A 26082-nucleotide genomic window follows, 5' to 3' on the forward strand; every position below is an offset into this window, starting at 1 on the left:
ATAGCACAGGTGCTCAGCTCAGTGCTCTGCGATGACCTAGAGGGGAGGGATGGGGGGAAGGGAGGTCCAAGAGGGAAGGGATATATGTACATGTATAGCTGATTTACTTTGTTGAATAGCAGAAACTAACACAACATTGAAAAGCAACTATACCCCAATTAAAAAAAAAAACACTAAAAATTGAAATATCCTCACAGGAAATGCTTGTACAAGCTTTCTACAAAGAGTAAGCTATGTAAAATCCATAAGTGAAATTTGGTATTTATTTTATTGGTCACTTGATAAGAAACTTGAATCTACCAGCTGTTCACCTTCCGGACAATGAGGGCTTAAAGAAGAAAGAGATTCTGTTACACATTCATATAGGATGGTGGGCTAAGGCAAATTCCTGTTGATGAAATTCAGGAATTTGAGAAGCTTTCAGAAAGTAAATAACACTGATGTGGTAGCTGAATGGAAAGAAGTACTTGATGGAATATATATTGCCAAAGTTATCCCCACTCTATATAACATTGTGAGTTGAAGAGATGTTTGGAGGGCTATTTTAATTTTTATATGCATAGTAGTGCTCATTTATGTCATTGATAAGACATAAATTTAAATGATTATATTTATTTGCAAATGCTTTGAGTTACTTCCCTGGTAGCTCAGAGGTTAAAGCATCTGCCTGCAATGCGGGAGACCTGGGTTCCATCCCTGGGTCCGATCCCTGGGTCGGGAAGATCCCCTGGAGAAGGAAATGGCACCCCACTCCAGTATTCTTGCCTGGAGAATCCCATGGACAGAGGGGCCTGCTGGGCCACACAGTACACGGGGTTGGCAAAGAGCCAGACACAACTGAGCGACTTCACTTTCACAAATGCTTTGGGGTTCTGTAAAATAGTGAGAGATTAGTTTAGATTATCTCCTGTCAAAATGTAATTTGTAGTTTCTTGCAGTACAATAATTTAAGAGATTATCCACTTGCAATTTATCATGGTCTTTTCATACTCTTTATAGCTACTTGGGCATAGAAGTAGGTAGTTTATTTTTATTATTTTAAATTTCTATTAATTTTTATTATAGTTGCTTTCCAATGTTGTGTTAGTTTCTGTTGTTCAGCCAAGTGATCCATTGAACATACATATCTTTGGATTTCCTTTCCATTTAAGTCACCACAGAGCATTAAGTAGAGTTCCCTGTGCTATACAGTAGGTTCTTAAAAAGCTACTTTACATGGAAGTAAATTTCCTTGTAAATTACAAGGAAATGGTATATCATGTCTCCTTTTCCCTGTTAATTCATGTGCTGGTAGCAAAGCATTGGAGAAGGGAATAGCAACCCACTCCAGTATTCTTGCGTGGAGAATTCCATGGTTAGAGGAGCCTGGGGGATACAGTCCATGGGGTTGCAAAGAGTATGACACAACTGAGCAACTAACACTTTTACTTTCACCAAAGCATACTTTACTTTTAGATTATGGGACATGCTGTAAATAATGAGATTTGAAATGTGGAGAAAGAAAGATCAGCTACTTGTATAATTATCTCTCTTATAAGTTTTATTAGAACTTGTAATTCAATTAGGCAAGCTTAGAATGAAACTGTTCAGTTCAGTTCAGTCGCTCAGTCGTGTCCGACTCTTTGCGATCCCATGAATTGAAGCATGCCAGGCCTCCCTGTCTATCACCAACTCCCGGAGTTCACTCAAACTCATGTCCATCAGTCGGTAATGGTAGTTTACACTTTTTTTTTTTCCCCCTGTGTTATTTCTATTTAGTGAGAGGAAAACAGTGATTTTTACACTTTTCTTTATAAATGTATTTTTTGAAAGCATTAAACTCTTAGAGAAACTACTTTTTTAAAAAATTTAAATTTATTTATTTTAATTGAAATCAGTTCTAATGAGGTGGATGAAACTGGAGCCAATTATACAGAGTGAAGTAAGCCAGAAAGAAAAACACCAATACAGTATACTAATGCATATTTATGAAATTTAGAAAGATGGTAATGATAACCCTGTATGAGAGACAGCAAAAGAGACACAGATGTATAGAACAGTCTTTTGGACTCTGTGGGAGAGGGAGAGGGTGAGAATCTACTTTTTATATATATATCAGTTTTTTTATTCCATATTCTATATATGTAAACCTCTATACAAATTTGATTTATAGAATACATAGTATCTTTTTAAACTGCCTGCCATGCTTTAGCATGATTGAGGATAAGACAGAGATTTTGTGCTGAGTCATGTTTCTTTATTTCAGGGTTAACTGTGTCTACTGTCCTTTTTGGCATCACACGGTCTCTGTTGATATTCTACATCCTTGTTAATTCTTCACAAACTTTGCACAACAAAATGTTGGAGACCATTTTAAGATCTCCAGTATTGTTCTTCAATAGAAATCCAATAGGTAAGTCAGACACCAAATTATTAGTGAATATGTCTTGTTAAAACATTAAGTGCCTAGTTACATTTTCATATTTGAAAATGGAAGATATGCTTGGAAGAAAACCACTGTGTTTTTCATTTTCTACAGAAGCTTCACTGATGATTTTTTCTGCCAGAGAAAATCTGAATATAAGAGCATATAAGCTTTTATTCCAATTTATGCATGTCTGTAAAAATACATGGCTGTTTACTTTGCAGGATGATTTCGGAGTCCATTTGTTATGTGGCATATGAAACATCTAACAGATGATGCAAATGTGTTGAAATGTTTTTGACTAGTTGTTGAAACATTCGCTGTGTTACATAGTGTTAAGCTAACTAGGAAGGACCATCTTCCAGAAACATCTCTACAGAAGACAGGCTATGTCTTTCTTTCTTTCTTTGCCCATCCATTTCTGGGACCACAGAGCTTTGACATGTGCCCATATTTTGAGTTTTACCTAAATGGCAATGTAAGATTAATTAAAATACAAGATCAGTGAAATGTAAACATCCTCTTCAATAAAATCAACCCTCTAGTTTTACAATGGACTTTTGGTTACATTTAAGAGGTCTTGTGGTTTATAGCAGGTGGATCTTCAGTGTGAAGAATACCCCTGAAGGTTTCCCAGTGGTTGCTTCCTCCTCCCTGAGGCCTTCGATCTGTCTTGCTTCTGAAGGTGGCCTCCTGACCTGGGTTCCTATGAAGAAATTAGTTCATCAGAGTACATGCCCACTCTGTTCATCTGGCTAGACTTGTGCTGAGGCCCAGGGTGGCTTTGTTTTTGCAGGTGATGATTGATAGGGCCTGTTGAGGCAGGGATGTGACTGGAGAGAGGACAGCAGTAGCCTTGGCCTGGCCACCAACTAGCTGTGTGAACAAGGCCAAAGTAGGTGGATACTACTGGGGAGGCAAATCTCCAGGCAGGATGTTGTCATGGTTATAAGTATGGACCCTGGAGTCAACTTCCTGGGTCCAATCCTAGTGCTAGTTACTAATAGTATTAGCCAGTTATAGTTATGTTAATACTTATATGCTAGTTATTTAATTTCTCCGTGTTTCAATTTTCTTACCAATAAAATGAGGATACTATTCACACACTTACCAATATCTTGATGTTGTGGGCGTTAAGCAGGTTAATACATTCACAGCACTTAGCATAGGGTCAGTGCGTAATGAACCTCAGTGAGGATGACGGCATTGTGTCTGGGAACTTCTCTCCTGTGAAATGGGAATAACCGGTGCCCTTCCTGTTCCACAAGACTGTTGTGAGGATTAAATAAGACTGTTTAGTGCAGCATCTTGTGCAGATTTATTCAACACATGTTCTTTAGTCCAGGCACTGTGAGGAGCACAGGATGGTAAACTGCAGAGGCCCACACAATCTCATCTTATTATGAAGCTGGAGTGAGGAAGTGATTGGAAGAGTCTTTGCTATTACAGCTGTGAAATCTCTCTACTCTTCCGGTTAACGTGAAAACTAAAATCATAAATTTAGGAGCATCAAGTGGGACTGAATTTCTGTTATCACAGCCTCTGAGTGGTTGTGACCACTATTAACCAGGCTCTTGATGACCTGTAGACTTCTCCAGATGCTGATTTATTATTCAAGGATTTGGAAACAAGTTTAAATCTTTAAGATCACTAATCCTAGAGCAGCAGGCACACATGGTGTATATCTTGTCTCCCTCTCCTGTGTCTGTTATCAGAACTTCATTCCTTCAAGAAAATAGAAGCACAAATAAGTACTGCAAAGATAGGTCCAAAGGTTTAAGGGCATCAGTTATTTACTCTTTTAGTGGTATATATATATATTAAATTGAAGTCTTCTCTCTGTTTACTTTCAAAAGTAGAATTTTTAATAGATGATTTATGGTGGTCTTTGTTTCTGGTATGTGATGGCATGAATAGAAAAACCACATATAGTAGTATTTTTTGTTACCAAGTTCAAGCCCATTCTGCTTGCCTCACAATGCCAGTGAGTCTTACAGATGATGTGTTAAGGCAAAGAATTATGACTTTATTTGGAAACCTGGCAGACTGAGAAGATGGCAGACTAATATCTCAAAATAACCATCTTATTGGGGTCTGGATGCCTGGTTCTTTTACAGAACATAGGGGAGAGGAGGTGAGGAAGTGAAGTCAAAAGGCCATTTATCTTGCACAATAAGAGGGTAGTTTTCCTGCAGCCATTCACAGGTGGTGAGAGTCAGATTGTCTCCCTGTGAGCTGATAAAAGCCACCTTGGTTTAATATTCAGGCAGGAGGGCAGGGGTCCCTGACAAAAGCAGTGAATAGCAATGGTCAAAGAAACACATCCAGCATGGAGTCAGTATTGGCTCCTCCCTGCTGCAGTTCCTTTGGTTTGCACCTCGCCTGTCTGGGGCCAGTGTCCTGTTCTTTCTCATCCTGAGTCTCCTCAGGGAGCACCAATGCAGGGATGGCTGCAGAGTCCTGATGGCTGCTGAATCCTTTGTTTACTGATGTGACAGGTGACATTTTTAGTTTACACCAGATATTTACCAGAAATTCCCATATTCTATCCTGCAGCCTTAAGGATATACTATTATTGTGGATTCTGAGAAGGGAAGTAAAATCAATGATAAGTGATCCTTACTCATTTAGTAATATTTTTGTTTTCTTTCCTATATCCCTCTGATCTTCTTAGATGCTTATTCATAAGTCTGTGCTTGTCACACCTGGTATACCTCTGAAAATAATGGCTTATTACGCCAGTAGTAAACTTACAACTTGGAAATGACTACAAACCATAATTTCCCAAAATGTGAGCTGCTGTGAGCCATCTGGAGGGGAAAAAAAATTGCAGAGAGGTTATAATTATGTTTATTTAAAAAGTATCACTTGGCAAAATTAATCTTGATAATTAAAGCAAAATTGGTGTAACAATTAGGATTAATTTAGGTATTTTGCAACTATTTATTTACCAGTTTAGCACTTGGAGTAAGTTTTAGATGGGATGGATCTAAAGGGAGGGAACATCCTCTAATCCACCAAAACTTCCTGTTACTGCCATAAGATTCCCCCATTCTTTTAGAAATCAGGACTCAATCAATGTCAATTTCCCACCCACTGCCATTTGGTGGTATTTTTGTTTCTTTTTAGGTATCATCCTATTGTGTCTTTCTTTTTACGACTGACATTGGCTTATTTCACATGAATTTGTAATATATTAAATTTGTTGCTGTGTTACCACTAAGTCATGTCTGATTTTTTTGTAGTCCCATGGACTGTAGCCTGCCAGGCTCCTCTGTCCATGGTATTTCCCAGGTAAGAATACTGGAGTAGGTTGCCATTTCCTCCTCCAGGGATCTTCCTGACCCAGGAATTGTACCCCTGTCTCTTATGTCTCCTGCATTGGCAGGTGGATTCTTTAGCATAAGCCCCTCAGGAAGCCCAATATATTAAATATTTAATACATGTACTTTTAAAAAAGATTTATTTATTTTTAGTTGCATTTGTCTTTTTTTTGCTGCATGTGGGCTTTCTCTAGTTACAGCGAGCAAGGGTTACTCTTGATTGCAGTGCCTGGGGTTCACATTGTGGTGGCTTTTTCTGTTGCAGAGCTCAATCTCTAGGCACATGAGCTTCAGTAGTTCTGGCACATAGGCTTAGCTGCTCTGCAGCATGCGGAATCTTCCTGCACCAGGGATTTAACACATGTCCCCTGCACTGGGGACACTACCACCAGGGAAGTCCCTAAATACATATTCTTCAAAAATATTGTCTTGATTTGTTCAAGAATTATTTCTCTTAAAGGTCGTATCTGAGGAAATGAGTAATTTTTTGTATCCTATTCTCGCAGGAAGAATTTTAAATCGTTTCTTCAAAGACATTGGGCATATGGATGACTTGTTGCCCCTGATATTTCAAGATTTCATACAGGTAGTGTACCAGTCCTGCCAGAGTTCTCACAGGGAAAAGCAGAGTGCCTGTTTCTCAAGGATTTTTCACAGGGATTGAAGGTGGGCCTTTCAGCCTGGTGATATGTCCTGTTATCTTCCATAAGAGGCTGTGTTTCTGAGAGAGAGGTGCAGCATGATTGGGGAGACTGAGTTAACATGAGTAAAATCTGGGGCAGGAGTGGCTACACAGTCAGGTCAGGGTTGGTCTGAAGCAGTGACATGCTGGATAAGTGGTTTTCCCCCTGCCTTCCAGGTTCTGGTGTGAATTCCCTTTACTGTGAGTATGTTTCATAACAGAGAGACAATCACTTCTTATGGAAAGATAACCTAGATTAACTAAATTATGCATTTTATTGGGCTTTCCAAGTGGCTCAGTGGTAAAGAATTTACCTGCCAATACAGGAGATGCAAAAGACGTGGGTTCAATTCCTGGGTTGGGAAGATGTGCTGGAGAATGGAATGGCAACCCACTTTAGTATTCTTACCTAGAAAATTCCACAGACAGAGGAGCCTGGCAGGCTGTCTCTATGGGGCTGCAAAGAGTCGGACACAACTGAGCACGAGCATGATGCGTTGTACTCCCACAGAGGACAAATATCTGCTGCACCATTTTATTTGGATAAAGCCAGGTGTGGTTACTTACAAATAAAAGATTGGTTAAAAATGAGGTACAAATAATACTTTAACAAGGACAATATTATTTAGTTGCTAAATTGTGTCCAACTCTTTTGTAACACCATAAACTGCAACCCACCAGGCTTCTCCATCCATGTGATTTCTCAGGCAAGAATACTGGAGTGGGTTGCCATTTCCCTGTCCAGGGAATATTCCTGACCCAGAGATGAGACTTGTGTATGCTGCAGTGTAGGCAGATTCTTACCACTGAGCCACGTGGGAAGTCCAACAAGTTTAATAGAGAGAAGCTTTGACGATATGAAGGCTTTTAAGCTAGTAATTCGATTATGGGATCAAAGTCATCTCAGAAAATGTCTTTTATTCTTGTAGACAGTTTTTCTTTTCACAAGCTGAATGCTCTGTCTTAAGGTGTCTTATTCCCAAATTCAGACTTAAATTGAACAAAGTAAGGAAAACCACAAACCATTCAGGTATGACCTAAAACAAATCCTTTTTGATTATACAGTGGAAGTGAGAAATAGATTGAAGGGACTAGATCTGATGTGCAGAGTGCTTGATGAACTAAGGATGGAGGTTTGAGACATTGTTCAGGAGACAGGGATCAAGACTGTCCCCAAGAAAAAGAAATGCAAAAAAGCAAAATGACTATCTGAGGAGGCCTTACAAATAGCTGTGAAATAAAGAGCAGCAAAAAGCAAAGGAGAAAAGGAAAGATATTCCCATTTGAATGTAGAGTTCCAAAGAATAGCAAGGAGAGATAAGAAAGTCTTTCTCAGGGATCAGTGCAAAGAAAGAGGAAAACAATAAAATGGGAAAGACTAGAGATCTCTTCAAGAAAATTAGAGATACCAAGGGAATATTTCATGCAAAGATGGGCTCAATAAAAGACATAAATGGTATGGACCTAACAAGCAGAATATTAAGAAGAGGTGGCAATAATATATATAACTATACAAAAAAGATCTTCATGACCCAGATAATCATGATGGTATGATCACTCACCTAGAGCAAGACATCCTGGAATGTGACATCAAGTGGGCCTTAGGAAGCATCACTATGAACAAAGCTAGTGGAGGTGATGGAACTCCAGTTGAGCTACTTCAGATCCTAAAAGATGATGCTGTGAAAGTGTTGCACTCAATATGCCAGCAAATTTGGAAAACTCAGCAGTGGTCACAGGACTGAAAAAAGTCAATTTTCATTCCAATACCTAGGAAAGTCAATGGTAAAGAATACTCAAACTATTGCACAATTACACTCATCTCACATGCTAGTGAAGTAATGCTCAAAATTTTCCAAGCCAGGCTTCAACAATACGTGAACTATGAACTTTCAGATGTTCTAGCTGGTTGTAGAAAAGGCAGAGGAACCAGGGATCAAGTTGCCAACATCCACTGGATCATCAATAAAGCAAAAGAGTTCCAGAAGAACATCTATTTCTGCTTAATTGACTGTTCCAAAGCCTTTGACTATCTGAATCATAATAAACTGTGGAAAATTCTGAAGGAGATGGGAATAACAGACCACCTGACCTGCCTCTTGAGAAATATGTATGCAGGTAAGGAAGCAACAGTTAGAACTGTGCGTAGAACAACAGACTGGTTCCAAATATAAAAGGGACTGTGTCAAGGCTGTATATTGTCACCCTGGTTATTTAACTTATATGCAAAGTACATCATGAGAAACACTGGGTTGGAGGAAGCAGGAATCAAGATTGCTGGGAGAAATATCAATAACCTCAGATATGCAGATGATGCCACCCTTATGGCAGAAAGTGAAGAAGAACTAAAGAGTCTCTTGAAAAAAATGAAAGAAGAGAGTGAAAAACTTGGCTTAAAACTCAATATTCAGAAAACTAAGATCATGGCATTCAGTCCCATCACTTCATGGCAAATAGATGGGGAAACAGTGTCAGACTTTACTTTTTTGGGCTCCAAAATCACTGCAGATGGTGAGTACAGCCATGAAATTAGAAGACACTTACTGCTTGGAAGGAAAGTTATGACCAACCTAGACAGCAGATTAAAAAGCATGGACATTACTTTGCCAACAAAGTTCCATCTAGTCAAGGCTATGGTTTTTCCAGAAGTCATGTATGGATGTGAGAGTTGAACTGTAAAGAAAGCTGAGTGCCCAAGAATTGATGCTTTTGAACTGTGGTGTTGGAGAAGACTCTTGAGAGCTCATTGGACTGCAAGGAGATCCAACCAATCCATCTTAAAGGAAATCAGTCCTGAACATTCATTGGAAGGATTGATGTTGAAGCTGAAATGCCAATACTCTCGCCACTTGATCTGAAGGGCTGACTCCTGGTCCAGGTGGCAGAGCTTCTAGGAAGTGACCTTTGATCCTCGATGAGAGGGAAAAGCCACTGTGGATTGTGGGGCAGGAGGTGTTGGTGGAAGCCAAGTTCCTGTGTCGGACCCAGTCTTTCTATTACCAGCTGGGGCGGGTGGAAAGGAATAGGCTGGAAGGTCCTTGTTGAGCTGTGTAAGCGCACCTTTGTTCAAACTCATTTTTGATGATTTTGCTTATACTTGTTGTATAAACCTTAGAGGATTCTTGATTATTTTTATTTTTATTATCTATAAAGTGTTTATTCCATATACTTTCCCTCATCTAATTTCTTCTCACTGCCTCAAATGAAATTTCAGATGATTTATTTAATATTTTGTGAAAGTGATACCAAGTGTGGCTAAGGAAAACCCTGGATTCTAAGTAGTTGTCTACACTGGAAGACAGTCCACCCCCTCAGGTGATGTCATTCAGAGACCAGATTCCAACAGAGAGACGATCATGCGTGTGTGCACCATCCTGTGCACTGACTCTCACAGCTCCCAGATATGTTGCCTGTTCAGTCACATTATATGAGTGGTGGGGGAAATTGGAGGTGTTCACTATTTCAAAGGATGAAGGAAAACAACATAAAAAAATCAATTTATGTGGTGTGATTACACCTGATAATCATTCATGATGTCAATAGCTTTAAAGTGTGGCAGTGCAGAGCCCCACAGTCTCCCTTTCCAATCCCCCGTCCCATCTTGCCCCACAAAGTCACACTCTCCTCTCTGTAAAATGGAGAAAATAATGCCCACTTCCTAAGGTTGTTGAAAAGACAAAATGAAATTCATTTTAATATTCTTATTTGCGAAACAATTAAATGCATGTTGAGCAGTTTGTAACTATTTTTAAAATACCACATATGTGTTTTAGGTAAGAAATAGTCTGATGACAGTGGTATTTGTTGTAGTTCATTTGCTAGGTCTTGTTCAACTCTTTATGAATCCATGAACTGCAGCACACCAGGTCTTCCTGTCCCTCACTATCTCCCGGAGTTTGCCCAAGTTCATGTCCATTGAATCAGTGATGCCATCCAGCATCTCATTCTCTGCTGCTCTCTTCTCCTTTTGCCTTTGGCAAAATGGCATTATGTTGCATTAAAGTTATTGTCAGAAATAGTTTCCAGGCCCATATATATCATCCCATGAGTTCGTATCACAGAGATTCGAGGTTTGTGATCCTTGAAGATTTTAATGGACACTTTCTTATTTAAACTCAGAAAATAAAAATAAGCTGTTTTCAAGATAGACCACTGAGCATTAAATATTTCAGAGTAATGTAGTTTTCATACAATTTGCCAAAGTGCCAAATAACACTGAGTAAGAAGTCTCAATTATCTACAATTCTTGTCATTGAAATCATCACCTTGAAGGAGTCTTCCTACTAATGAAACAAGTGAAACTGAAGGTGAGATGTGGAAATCAAGTTTAGGCATTTTAATTTTCCAAAAAAAAAAAGTTTGGGACTGCTCTGAATGTGTGAACTTGCACATAGCTGCTCCCAGCAAAACACTATAATTTATTGAGGGAAAACTAAGTTGCAAAAAGCTTATTCCCCACATATCCCTCATTCAGGGGAAAAAACAAAACAAAACAGCAGCTTGTCAGAGCTGAACTGAGTCTTCATGTCCTTTCCTGGACACAAAGGGCAAATGCCCTTGAGCCACCAATGCTGGCCATGATGGGACCACCAGGGACCATGTCATTCCCTCCTCAGCACACACAACACACTGACTGTAGTTTTATGAAGCAAAAATGCACAAGAAAAAGAAACTGTGAAAGAGGTGTCCTCAGGCATTTCTTTCTAGAGAGGGGAGCACAAAAAAACAGGCCAGTGCATCTGGATATTGAGAACGAAGCCTGAGACTCAGCATAATAGGATATTATGGGTCACTTGCCTTTACAGTCTTTACTTGTCTCAGCACCACTGACCCTTGCATTTCATTGTGTAGAGATGTCAAGGAAAGTATGTAGAGAGTATTCCAACCCCTCCCACTGAACAATGAGTTTGTCATTTTGAGATTTCTGTGATGTGTTGATCCCTTCCCCTGATGCGAAGAGCTGACTCATTTGAAAACCACTTGATGTTGGGAAAGATTGAAGGCAGGAGGAGAAGGCGATGACAGAGGATGAGATGGATAGATGGCATCACTGACTCAATGGACATGGGTTTGGGTGGACTGCAGGAGTTGATGATGGACAGGGAAGCCTGGCGTGGTGTGGTTCATAGGGTTGCAGAGAGTCAGATATGACTGAGCGACTGAACTGAACTGAATGTAGCATCGTTTTTATGTATGGCTGTATGTAGTTTGTCAAGAATTTCTGTACCTGTTGTTCATGAAGGATACTGGTCTATAACTTGCTTTTCTTAAAATATTTTGTCAGCTTTTGTAATTAGAAGTATGTCAGTCAGTTCAGTCGCTCAGTCATGTCCGACTCTTTGTGACCCCATGAACCGCAGCACACCAGGCCTCCCTTTCCATCACCAACTCCTGGAGCTTACTCAAACTCATGTCCATTGAGTCAGTGATGCCATCCAACCATCTCATCCTCTATCATCCCCTTCTCCTCCTGCCTCCAATCTTTCCCAGCATCAGGGTCTTTTCCAATGAGTCAGTTCTTCATATCAGGTGGCCAAAGTATTGGAATTTCAGCTTCAGCATCAGTCCTTTCAATGAATATTCAGGACTGATCTCCTTTAGGATGGACTGGTTGGATCTCCTTGTAGTCCAAGGGACTCTCAAGAGTCTTCTCCAACACCACAGTTCAAAAGCATCAATTCTTATGTATCCTCATGAAAATACATGGGAGATATTTCCATTTTAATGGTCAGGTTAATGTCAGCTTGACCAGACTACATTCCTCAGTTATTCAGTCAAAAGGTGATCTGTGTGTTGCTCTGTAGGTATTTTTGTAGATGTGATTGAAGTCCATAATCAGTTGATTTTAGTAGAGACAAAGCCTCCCTGAAGTAGAAAGAAATTCTGCTAGTGATGAACAGCATCATCTCCTGCCCAAGGGTTCTAGCCTGTAATAATAGGTGACCCTGAGGATTTTGTACTTGCCCAGTCAAGTTAGATTGTGGAATATTATCTTTTTTATATTGCTATATTCAGTTCATTGGTATGTTGTTTGATATTCTAAGACAGGTTGGTTTGCAATTTTTCTTTCTTTTAATGTTTTTATCTGGTTTTTGTATCATGGTAATGCTGGACCCTGGAGAAATACCCTGGAAAAGTTTGGTAACACTTTTCTGCACAATGTTTTTGTGAAGCCCTCTGGACTTACAGTCTTTTCTTCAAGAAATTTAAAAATTACATGTTCAGGGAATTCCCTGGTGGTCTAGTGGTCACAACTTGGTGCTTTCAATACTATTGTCCTGGGTTGTTCGATTGCTGGTAGTGAGAGGGTAACAGGCAGGAAGGCCAGGGGTCTCCAAATAGAGGAAATAGGCTGCAAGTGTCAGACATTTTTATCTCTCTTAAGTGGCAGGAGGAAACAAACTAGTGAGATATATATATACATATACTTTTTTTTCCCCCCCTTCTCTATACAAATTTAAAAGGAGGTTATTCTTAAAATACTGTGTTGCCATAATGACACCTGGTTTCACCTGAAGTTAACTATTCTCAAACCTTGAGTTAGCCAATGCATTTTTCTTATGGAAATGTTTGTCTTAAACTATGTTAATTTACTATGCATTTACACCAGACTGTCTTCAAGTATGTTCCGCCTAATCACTCAGAAACTACTTGACAAAACATTATGTCATACTCAAATATTGTTGCCCTAATCTATGTAAACAAAACTATTTGTATGCTAATCAGCCTTTCTACAAGATTCAAGTTAATCGTTTTATGGCCCGGGATGACTCCTCTGGTGCCAAGATTATCCCAAAATACATTTTATGGATGAGGGGCCTGGTGCCATTCTAAGTTTTAAGACATTCCTCTCTTTCATTAATAGACTGCTAGTGACTACATAACATCCAGCTGAAGACTAGCAGGGGGAGTACTCTTTCTATCCCCTTCTGAGGCCTATGTCAGAAGCTTTCTCTATCTCCTTTATACTTTAATAAAACATTATTACACAAAAGCTCTGAGTGATCAAGTCTCATCTCTGGCCCCGGATTGAATTCTTCTCCTCCAGAGGCCAAGAATCCCGGTGTCTTTTCGTAGTTCAGCAACAACCTTTCATCTTGGGGGCTCATCCGGGATCCTTCAGGAGAAAGTGAGGATGCTTGGAGCTCTAGTTCTTCGTTCTCATAGCAAACACATTTTCTGCTGTACTTAAGTGTATGGTGCGCTTGCGAGAATGAATGAAATGCCCTGCGCGAAGCAGGTGAGAAGCCCTGCTCTGTGATTCTGTGGTGATCTTTTATGGCTATGGCAGAAACCTGTTGGGGGTTTATATCGTTCTGCCAATGCCAAGAGGCACCCAACGTCTCCTTTGGGGACCAAGCAGAAATGGGCAAAGTGTGTGGACCAAACTCTCCTTTCTCAGTCAAACTTTTTGGTCTCTTTGATCATTTCGGAATTAGAAGTACTAACCTAATCTATTGCATAGGAGCCAATATTGCATAGGAACCTGGAATGTCAGGTCCATGAATCAAGGCAAATTGGAAGTGGTCAAACAAGAGATGGCAAGAGTAAACATCAACATTCTAGGAATCAGCAAACTAAAATGGACTGGAATGGGGGAATTTAACTCAGATGACCATTATATTGACTACTGAGGGAAGGAATCCCTCAGAAGAAATGGAGTAGCCATCATGGTCAACAAAAGAGTCTGAAATGCAGTACTTGGATGCAATCTCAAAAATGGCAGAATGATCTCTGTTCATTTCCAAGGCAAACTATTCAATAGCACAGTAATCCAAGTCTATGCCCCAACCAGTAACACTGAAGAAGCTGAAGTCAAACGGTTTTATGAAGACCTACAAGACCTTTTAGAACTAACACCCAAAAAGATGTCCTTTTCCTTATAAGGGACTGGAATGCAAAAGTAGGAAGTCAAGAAACACCTGAAGTAACAGGCAAATTTGGCCTTGGAATGCAGAATGAAGCAGTGCAAAGACTAATAGAGTTTTGCCAAGAAAATGCACTGGTCATAGCAAACACCTCTTCCAACAACACAAGAGAAGACTCTACACATGGACATCACCAGATGGTCATCACTAAAATCAGATTGATTATATTCTTTGCAGCCAAAGATGGAGAAGCTCTATACAGTCAACTAAAACAAGACCAGGAGTGGACTGTGGCTCAGATCATCAACTTCTTATTACCAAATTCAGACTGAAATTGAAAAAAGTAGGGAAAACCACTAGACCATTCAGGTATGACCTAAATCAAATCCCTTATGATTATACAGTGGAAGTGAGAAATAGATTTAAGGGCCTAGATCTCATAGATAGAGTGCCTGGTGAACTATGGTCTGAGGTTTGTGACATTGTACAGGAGACAGGGATCAAGACCATCCCCATGGAAAAGAAATGCAAAAAAGCAAAATGGCTGTCTGGGGAGGCCTTACAAATAGCTGTGAAAAGAAGAGAAGTGAAAAGCAAAGGAGAAAAAGAAAGACATAAGCATCTGAATGCAGAGTTCCAAAGAATAGCAAGAAGAGGTAAGAACGCCTTCTTCAGTGATCAATGCAAAGAAATAGAGGAAAACAACAGAATGAAAAAGACTAGAGATTTCTTCAGGAAAATTAGAGATACCAAGGGAACATTTCATGCAAAGATGGGCTCAATAAAGGACAGAAGTGGTATGGACCTAACAGAGGCAGAAGATATGAAGAATAGGTGGCAAGAATACTCAGAAGTGTACAAAAAAGATCTTCATGACCAAGATAATCATGATGGTGTGATCACTCATCTAGAGCCAGACATCCTGGAATGTGAAGTCAAGTGGGCATTAGAAAGCATCACTATGGACAAAGCTAGTGGAGGTGATGGAATTCCAGTTGAGCTATTTCAAATCCTGAAAGATGATGCTGTGAACATGCTGCACTCAGTATGTCAGCAAATTTGGAAAACTCAGCAGTGGCCACAGGACTGGAAAAGGTCAGTTTTCATTCCAATCCCAAAGAAGGGCAATGCCAAAGAATGCTCAAACTACCACACAATTGCACTCATCTCACATGCTAGTAAAGTAATGCTCAAAATTCTCCAAGCCAGGCTTCAGCAACACGTGAACTGTGAACTTCCAAATGTTCAAGCTGGTTTTAGAAAAGGCAGAAGAACCAGAGATCAAATTGCCAATATCCTCTGGATCATTGAAAAAGCAAGAAATTTCCAGAAAATCATCTATTTCTGCTTTATTGACTATGCCAAAGCCTTTGACTGTGTGGATACAATAAACTGTGGAAAATTCTGAAAGAGATGGGAATACCAGACCACCTAACCTGCCTCTTGAGAAACCTGTATGCAGGTCAGGAAGCAACAGTTAGAACTGGACATGGAACAACAGACTGGTTCAAAATAGGAAAAGGAGTACGTCAAGGCTGTATATTGTCACCCTGCTTATTTAACTTCTATGCAGAGTACATCATGAGAAACGCTGGACTGGAAGAAACACAAGCTGGAATTAAGATTGCAGGGAGAAATATCAATAACCTCAGATATGCAGATGATACCACCCTTATGGCAGAAAGTGAACAGGAGCTAAAAAGCCTCTTGATGAAAGTGAAAGAAGAGAGTGAAAAAGTTGGCTTAAAGCTCAGCATTCAAAAAACTCAGATCATGGCATCCGGTCCCATCACTTCATGGGAAATAGATGGGGAAACAGTGGAAACAGTGTCAGACTTTATTTTTGGGGGCTCCAAAATCACTGCAGATGGTGAGTGCAGCCATGAATTTAGAAGACACTTGCTACTTGGAAGAAAAGTTATGACCAACCTAGATAGTATATTCAAAAGCAGAGACATTACTTTGCCGAGTAAGCTCCGTCTATTCAAGGCTATGGTTTTCCAGTAGTCATGTATGGATGTGAGAGTTGGACTGTGAAGAAGGCTGAGCGCCAAAGAATTGATGCTTTTGAACTGTGGTGTTGGAGAAGACTTGAGAGTCCCTTGGACTTCAAGGAGATCCAACCAGTCCATTCTGAAGGAGATCAACCCTGGGATTTCTTTGGAAGGATGATGCTAAAGCTGAAACTCCAGTACTTTGGCCATCTCATGTGACGTGTTGACTCATTGGAAAAGACTCTGATGCTGTGAGGGATTGAGGGCAGGAGGAGAAGGGGATGACAGAGGATGAGATGGCTGGATGGCATCACTGACTGGATGGACGTGAGTCTGAGTGAACTCCGGGAGTTGGTGATGGACAGGGAGGCTTGGCATGCTGCGATTCATGGGGTCGCAAAGAGTCGACATGACTGAGTGACTGAACTGAACTGAACTGAACCTAATCTATTGGATCATAGACTTTCAAGGGACTTGGGATCTATGCTGTTACTGTGTACTGTTACTTAGGTCTCAGACTTATATTGGTAGTCAGGAAGTGCCTATCCTTGCTAGGAAATGAAAGTTCAGAAAATAGATGGAGCTCTAGCTCCAAGAGCATCTCTGCGGTTAAAGGTTGCTCAGATTGGAACTACAGTGAGTTTTTTTCCTTTCGTAACGCTGGCTCTTAGTGGACCAGAGGAGACTCTTATACTGTTGTGGTGATGCTTGGAAGGGACAGCTCATCTTTATGTTCATCTCGGTCTTATTGTGGTGAGGAATATACTCATGGTCATGCACAAGCACTCAGGTGATGAACGTTTACCCCAGCACTCTTAGCTTGGGAGACATTCTGGAAGGTTACTCTGGTTGCACCCTGGGTGGCATCAGAGGCAAGCAAAGTTTTAATGGGGAGAAGCTAGACGTCAGTCAGGGATGCCATCAGGTCTACCCCTGATGCATCCCCACCCCGTCTCTGTGGTAGAACCAGGAGGGACAAGGATGAAGCCTGTGTCAGTAAGGGACAGACTAAGTCTGACCAGGGAATGAAAAGCTTTGGTGTAAAATCTGTCTACACTCCCATCTAGAGCAGGGAGGGACACCTCCAGTAGAAAGATGGCACTGGTCACTTTTTTTCTCTCTTACAGATGGGAGCTAACAATTCTAGCCTCACTCCTTAAACTGTATCCTGAAAAACTTGGATAGATTTGATCCCCAGGGCTTAAAGAAGACACCTGGTCTTCCTATGTGATACTGCATGGCTGTGGTACGCACTGGAGGACAGCAAACGGTGGCCAGTTGGCGGGTCTCCTAAGTATAATACTGTTTTACAATTAGACCGGTTCTGTTGAAAACAAGAGAAATGGGTAGAAGTAGCATATGTATTGCCCATTTTTCTGTCTGCAAAATATGTCAGACTTATGTCCTAAGGATATAGGTTTGAGTGTGAAACCTTCAGCTCCCTCCTGTCCTCCTACATTGCCTCCATACTTGGGGCTCCAAACTGAGCAAACTGGAAGTCAGAGAACCCCCCCCCCCGAAAAAAAAAGGGTTGCCTTGGTCTCAGTGGAAACCCCAACTGAGATTCAAATGGCCCAGGTAGAGGTCCAAACAACTGTTGTCTCAGAACGACCTCGGACTACTCTGGTTTCAGTAGAAACTCAGACCATCCAAGTAAGAGATGAGATGGAGAACAGGAGACAAAGAGATAAAGAATAGCAGGTTTCTCCAATCTATCCCTGGGATCATATGCACAGAGCAGCAGAGAGGCTGAGGAACAGCCACACAAGCTGTTGCCTCTTCATGAAGCAGCCACCAGGAGAAATGATCAGTCTATGGGTGTTAATAAGCCTTTTTCTTATCAAGAAATACAAATAATCAAGGAGGATCTGGGAGACTATTTAGAGGACCCAGAAAAATATATTAGAGCTTTTAAAAGTGTTACTCTGCTTTATGACCTTACTTGGAAAGATGTAATGTATATCTTAGGACAAACACTGACTCCCAACTCAAAAAGTCGAGTTTTGGGAAAAGCAGTTGCTTATGGAGATGAATGGCTTGGTAATAAATCAATAGAAAAGAGGGAGGACAAGATAACCGCCCTCCCCCCTGAAAATCAGATGGCCTCAATTACAGAACCAGATTGGGACTACAACACAGCTTAAAAAAGATGAGATCAGAGTCATTTTGTCAGATGTATTCTTGAAGGACTCAGACAGGCATGGGCTAAGCCTTTAAACTGTGACAAATTGACAAACATAAAACAGGAGGAAAAGGAAGCTCTTGGTAAATTCCTAGATAGACTGAGAAAATCCCTTCACAGATTCACTGAGATTGATCCCAAAAGTGAAGAGGGAAAAAGTGATTTTAGAAGATAGATTTCTCACTCAATTGGCCCCATATATCCACTGTAAGCTATTAAAACAGACATATGGACCAAATCAGTCTTTAGATAATCTGTTATAACTGGCTCAGACAGTCTATTATGGTAGGGAATATAAGGAAAAGAAAGAAAGGCAGAAAAAGACAAAGGAACAGGCAGAAGCCTTCGCAATGGCTATGAGAACTTTTTTAAACAGCCTGAGAAAAATGCCCAGAGGGACCCAGGTGAAAAGGGATGGGCTTGCTATTACTGTGGAAAGGAGGGGCACCTCAAGAGGGATTGCCCTCAGGCATCCAAGCCGCCCCGGCTCTGTGTCTGGTCTGCAAAGGACCACACTGAAACAGAGACTGCCCCCAGAGGCATCGGTCTCAGGGGTCAGAGTCTTGAGACAATCAGGACTGAAGGTGCCCGGGGGTCCCCACAATAGCTTCCATCCTAATTATACCTGTGGAACCCTTGTTATTAATAACTGTGGGGGGCCAATCCATCAATTTCCTTTTAGATACTGGGGCAAATTACTCTGTGCTTTCTGAAGCCCCTGGCCCGCTTTCTTCCCAATCCGCTTCCATAATGGGACTGTCTGGATGAGCCAAAAAATATTATTTCAGTTATTCTTTAAGTTGTAACTGGGATTCTGTGCTTTTTTCACATGAGTTTCTGATCGTGCCAGAATCTCCCTCACCCCTTTTGGGGAGGGATACACTGAGCAAGGTCCATGCCTCTGTTTTCATGAATATGGAGCCCTCCCTTTCTCTCCCTTTAATTGAACAAAGTGTAAATCCTAGAGTATGGGCTGATGGAAAATCTGTGGGTCGAGCACAAAATGCTATAGTTGTCAAGCTGTAGTTGTCAAGCTCAAAGACCTGCACTTATTTCCACATATGAAGCAGTATCCACTGAAACCTAAGGTTAAGGAAGGGTTAAAACAGAGGTTTTAAAAGAGCAGGGACTATTAATTCCCTGTAACAGTCCATGCAACATTCCTATTTTGGGTAAAAAGAAATCAAATGGTAAATGGAGACTAGTTCAAGATTAACAAAGAATAAATGAGGCTGTAGTTCCTTTACACCCCATGGTGCCTAATCCTTACACTCTATAGTCTGAAATTCCTGAACGAGCCAAATATTTCTCGGTAATTGATTTGAAAGATGCCTTCTCTTCAGTGCCTTTGGCGGAAGAAAGTCAGTTTCTATTTGCCTTTGAAGACCCTACGCAGCCAGCTTCTCAATTAACGTGAACAATTTTGCCCCAGGGATTTCGTGAAGGTCCTCACTTATTTGTCATGGGATCTACAAAACCTTAATAGCTCTGAGCGATCAAACCTCATCTCTGGCCCTGGATTGAATTCTTCTCCTCCAGAGGCCAAGAATCCCAGCGCCTTTTCATGGTTCAGCAACAACCTTTCATCTTGGGGGCTCATCTGGGATAGGGCACCCCATAGCTCAGGGCAGGTGGCGTGGGCTCTTACCTATGGGCATGGCTTCCCCCTGGTTGGATAGGGAGATGCAAAACTCAGTGGGCAAGGTCTGTATTTTACTGGTATGGTTATTTGTTCCCTCTTTGGAAACTACAGATGTTATGCTACTAGTGGATGCTTTAACTAATTTTACTCAACAGGCATTATAAGATTCTCAAAAAGCTATTTCAGCTCTTAATGCTGAAGAAGCACAAATTAGAAAGGTGTTTTTACAAAACAGATTGGCTTTAGATATTCTGACAGCTGCGCAAGGAGGAGCTTGTACCATTATTCATACCCAGTGCTGTACATATATACCTGATATGGGCACTAATGTTACTCATTTTACTAAACACATGAGCAAGATGATTGGGGCTATGGATACTCCTGAAGCCTCAATTGCCTCACTTTGGGAGACGTTAACTAGTTCCCCAGGGTGGGAAACTATATTAATTACAATAATTCTGATTGTTTTGTTTTTGCTATTTGCTCCCTGCATCTGTAACTGTGTAACTGGATTTGTTTCTAGTCACATGAAATCTTTTAAGTTACAAATGGTTGCTTAAATTCCTGCTACTGCTGCAGGTTCTTCCAACTACTACTTGGGGCCCCTGGATCAGAAATCCTCAGTATGAGGGTTAGGAGAATATGTTGCCTCTCCAATTTAGGGACAACAACCCTTGTCAGCCTGGAAGCAGTTATGAAATGAGAATGACACCCTCTTTACCTAGGCAACATAATTCTCCTAAAAGAGAAGTGGGGAATGAGAGGGTAACAGGCAGGAAGGCCAGAGGTCTCCAAATGGAGGAAATAGGCTGCAAGTGTCAGACATTTTTATCTCTCTTTAGTGGCAGGAGGAAACAAACTAGTGAGATATATATATATATATATATATATATATATATATATTTTTTTTTTTTTCTTTTTCTTCCCTTCTCTATACAAATTTAAAAGGAGGTTTCTCTTAAAATACTGTGTTGCCATAATGACACCTGGTTTCACCTGAAGTTAACTATTCTCAAACCTTGAGTTAGCCAATGCATTTTTCTTATGGAAATGTTTGTCTTAAGCTATGTTAATGTACTATGCATCAACCCCAGACTCTATCTTCAAGTCAGTTCTGCCTAATGGCTCAGAACCTACTTGACAAACCATTATGTTATACTCAGATATTGTTCCCCTAATCTATGTAAACAAAACTATTTGTATGGTAATCTGCCCTTCTACAAGATTCAAGTCAATCATTTTAAGGCCTGGAATGACTCCTCTGGCGCCAAGATTATCCCAAAATACATCTTATGGATGAGGGGCCTGGTGCCATTCTGAGCTTTAAGACATTCCTTTCTTTCATTAACAGACATATTCTCTTTGTAATGCTTATGGTATCTTTTGTATTAAAATGAAACCTAAAGTGTTAGTTCCTCAGTCATGTCTGACTCATTGTAACCCCATGGACTATAGCCTGTCAGGCTCCTCTGTCCATGGGATTCTCCAGGCAAGAATACTGCTGTAGGTTGCCACTTCCTTTTCAGGGTGATCTTCCCAACCCCGGGCTCAAACCTGGGCCTCACCTATTGCAAGCAGATTTTTGATGATCTGAGGCACCAGGGAAGCCCTGGGGTTATCCTCTTGTAATTCATGTGAATTGTAAATTTTCTCTCTCTCTCTCTCTTTTTTTTTTTTTTTCCTTTTGCATTTTGTGGTGATTTCAAAGAACAATGCTTTGTGTTTGTTGATTTTTCTGCTTAGAAGTTAGCTTTCTTTTTCATTCAGGTCTTTTGTCATTTAGTTGCTCAGTTGTGCCTGACTTTTTTGTGACCTCATGGTCTGAAGCACTCAAGGCTTGCCTGTCATTCACTATCTCCCAGAGTTTGTTCAAACTCCAGTCCACTGAGTTGATGATGCTACCCAACCATCTAATCCTCAGTCACTCCCTTCTCCTCCTGCCTTTAATCTTTCCCAGCATTAGGGTCTTTTCCCATGAGTCAGCATTTCATGTCAGGTAGCCAAAGTATTGGAGCTTCAGCATCCAATCTTTCCAGTGAATAATCAGCATTAATTTCCATTGGGATTGACTGGTTTGATCTCCTTGCTGTCCCAGGGACCCTCGAGAGTCTTTTTTTTTTTTTCCTCTTCTTATTTTCATTGTTCTACCTACTTAATTTTCTTAAATGTTTTTATTTTATTTTATTTTAATTTTTATTTTACTTTATTTTGCTTTACAATACTGTATTGGTTTTGCCATACATTGACATGAATCAGCCATGGGTGTACATGAATTCCCAATCCTGAACCCCCCTCCCACCTCATATCATCTCTCTGGATCATCCCCATGCACCAGCCCCAAGCATCCTGTATCCTATATCAAACATAGACTGGCTATTCATTTCTTACCTGATAGTATACATGTTTCACTGCCATTCTCCCAAATCATCACACCCTTTCCATCTCCCACAGAATCTAAAAGTCCGTTCTATACATCTGTGTCCCTTTTGCTGTATCACATACAGTGTTATTGTTACCATCTTTCTAAATTCCATATATATGTGTTAGGATACTGTATTGGTGTTTTTCTTTCTGGCTTACTTCACTCTGTATAATAGGCTTCAGTTTCATCCGTCTCATTAGAACTGATTCGAATGTATTCTTTTTAATGGCTGAGTAATACCCCATTGTGTATATGTACCACAGCTTTCTTATCCATTCATCTGCTGATGGACATCAAGGTTGCTTCCATGTCCTGGCTATTATAAACAGTGCTGTGATGAACACTGGCGTACATGTATCTCTTTCAATTCTGGTTTCCTCAGTGTGTATGCCCAGCAGTGGGATTGCTGGGTCATAAGGAAGTTCTATTTGCAATTTTTAAAGGAATCTCCACACTGTTCTCCTTAGTGGCTGTACTAGTTTGCATTCCCACCAACAGTGTAAGAGGGTTCCCTTTTCTCCACACCCTCTCCAGCATTTATTGCTTGTAGACTTTTGGATTGCTGCCATTCTAACTGGTGTGAAATGGTACCTCATTGTAGTTTTGGTTTGCAATTCTCTGATAATGAGTGATGTTGAGCATCTTTTCATGTGTTTCTTAGCCATCCGTATGTCTTCTTTGGAGAAATCTCTTTTTAGTTCTTTGGCCAGTTTTTTGATTGGGTCATTTATTTTTCTGGGATTGAGCTGCAGGAGTTGCTTGTATATTTTTGAGATTAGTTGTTTGTCAGTTGCTTCATTTGCTATTATTTTCTCCCATTCCAAAGGCTGTCTTTTCACCTTGCTTATAGTTTCCTTTGTTGTGCAGAAGCTTTTAATTTTAATTAGGTCCCATTTGTTTATTTTTGCTTTTATTTCCAGTATTCTGGGAGGTGGGTCATAGAGGATCCTGCTGTGATTTAAGTCGGTGTCGGAGAGTGTTTTGCCTATGTTCTCCTCTAGGAGTTTTATAGTTTCTGGTCTTACATTTATATCTTTAATCCATTTTGAGTTTATTTTTGTGTGTGGTGTTAGAAAGTGTTCTAGTTTCATTCCTTTACAAGTGGTTGACCAGTTTTCCCAGCACCACTTGTTAAAGAGATTGTCTTTAATCCATTGAATATTCTTGCCTCCTTTGTTGAAGATAAGGTGTCCTTAGGTGTGTGGATTTATCTCTGGGATTTCTATTTTGTTCCAGTGATCTATATTTCTGTCTTTGTGCCAGTACCATACTGTCTTGATGACTGTGGCTTTGTAGTAGAGCCTGAAGTCAGGCAAGTTGATTCCTTCAGTTCCATTCTTCTTTCTCAAGATTACTTTGGCTATTCGAGGTTTTTTGTATTTCCATACAACTTGTGAAATTATTTGTTCTAGCTCTGTGAAAAATACCACTGGTAGCTTGATAGGGATTGCATTGAATCTGTAGATTGCTTTGGGAAGTATATTCATTTTCACTATATTGATTCTTCTGACCCATGAACATGGTATATTTCTCCATCTATTAGTGTTCCCTTTGATTTCTTTCATCAGTGTTTTATAATTTTATATATATAGGTCTTTAGTTTCTTTAGGTAGGTATATTCCTAAGTATTTTATTCTTTTCATTGTAATGGTGAATTGAATTGTTTTCTTAATTTCTTTTTCTACTTTCTCATTATTAGTGTATAGGAATGCAAGGGATTTTTGTGTGTTGGTTTTATATCCTGCAACTTTACTATATTCATTGATTAGCTCTAGTAATTTTCTGGTGGCGTCTTTAGGATTTTCTATGTAGAGGATCATGTCATATGCAAACAGTGAGAGTTTTACTTCTTCTTTTCCAGTTTGGATTCCTTTCATTTCTTTTTCTTCTCTGATTGCTGTGGCCAAAATTTCCAGAACTATGTCGAATAGTAGCGGTGAAAGTGGGCACCGTTGTCTTGTTCCTGACTTCAGGGGAAATGCTTTCAATTTTTCACCATTGAGGATAATGTTTGCTGTGGGTTTGTCATATATAGCTTTTATTATGTTGAGGTATGTTCCTTCTATTCCTGGTTTCTGGAGAGTTTTTATCATAAATGGATGTTGAATTTTGTCAAAGGCCTTCTCTGCATCTATTGAGATAATCATATGGCTTTTATCCTTCAATTTGTTAATGTGGTGAATTACATTGATTGATTTGCTGATATTGAAGAATCCTTGCATCCCTGGGATAAAGCCCACTTGGTCATGGTGTATGATCTTTTTAGTATGTTGTTGGATTCTGATTGCTAGAATTTTGTTAAGGATTTTTGCATCTATGTTCATCGGTGATATTGGCCTGTAGTTTTCTTTTTTTCTGGCATCTTTGTCAGGTTTTGCTTTAGGGTGATGGTGCCCTCATAGATGGAGTTTGAAGTTTACCCTCCTCTGCAATTTTCTGGAAGAGTTTGAATAGGATAGGTGTTAGCTCTTCTCGAAATTTTTGGTAGAATTCAGCTGTGATGCCGTCTGGACCTGGGCTTTTGTTTGCTGGAAGATTTCTGATTGCAGTTTCAATTTCCATGCTTGTGATGGGTCTGTTAAGATTTTCTATTTCTTCCTGGTTCAGTTTTGGAAAGTGGTACTTTTCTAAGTATTTGTCCATTTCTTCCATGTTGTCCATTTTATTGGCATGTAATTGTTGATAGTAGTCTCTTATGAACCTTTGTATTTCTGTGTTGTCTGCTGTAATCTCTCCATTTTCATTTCTAATTGTATTGATTTGATTTTTCTCCCTTCGTTTCTTGATGAGTCTGGCTAATGGTTTTTCAATTTTCTTTATCCTTTCAAAGAACCATCTTTTGGCTTTGTTGATTTTTGCTGTGGTCTCTTTTGTTTCTTTTGCATTTATTTCTGTCCTAATTTTTAAGATTTATTTCCTTCTACTTACTCTGGGGTTCTCAATTTCTTCCTTTTCTAGTTGCTTTAGGTGTAGACTTAGGTTATTTATTTGACTTTTTTCTTGTTTCTTGAGGTATGCCTGTATTGCTATGAACTTTCCTCTTAGCACTGCTTTTATAGTGTCCCACAGGTTTTGGGTTGTTGTGTTTTCATTTTCATTAGTTTCTATGCATATTTTGATTTCTTTTTTGATTTCTTCTGTGATTTGTTGGTTATTCAGAAGCGTGTTGCTCAGCCTCTATATGTTGGAATTTTTAATAGTTTTTCTCCTGTAATTGAGATCTAATCTTAAAGCATTATGGTCAGAAAAGATACTTGGAATGATTTCAATTTTTTGAATTTATCAAGGTTAGATTTATGGCCCAGGATGTGATCTATCCTGGAGAAGGTTCTGTGAGCACTTGAGAAAAATTTGAAATTCATTGTTTGGGGTGAAATGTCCTATAGATATCAATTAGGTCTAACTGGTCTATTGTAGCATTTAAATTTTGTGTTTCTTGGTTAATTTTCTGTTTAGTTGATCTGTCCATAGATTTGAGTGGGGTATTAAAGTCTCCCACTATTATTGTGTTATTGTTAATTTCCCCTTTCATACTTGTTAGCATTTGTCTTACATATTGCGGTGC

At 39.9% G+C, this 26082-nt stretch overlaps 1 protein-coding gene across 1 annotated transcript in view; it reads left to right on the forward strand.

Annotated features, from left to right (window-relative positions):
* Positions 1 to 26082, forward strand: part of LOC138089046 (ATP-binding cassette sub-family C member 4-like) — a 197552-nt gene that overhangs the window by 92018 nt on the left and 79452 nt on the right. The window contains exons 21-22 of the mRNA XM_068984369.1: positions 2246 to 2392; positions 6234 to 6313. Coding sequence (XP_068840470.1) covers positions 2246 to 2392; positions 6234 to 6313 — 227 coding nt within the window. The remainder of the gene's footprint in view (positions 1 to 2245; positions 2393 to 6233; positions 6314 to 26082) is intronic.

The sequence above is a fragment of the Capricornis sumatraensis genome, chromosome 12 (genome assembly GCF_032405125.1).
Source record: "Capricornis sumatraensis isolate serow.1 chromosome 12, serow.2, whole genome shotgun sequence".
Classification (NCBI taxonomy): Eukaryota; Metazoa; Chordata; class Mammalia; order Artiodactyla; family Bovidae; genus Capricornis; species Capricornis sumatraensis.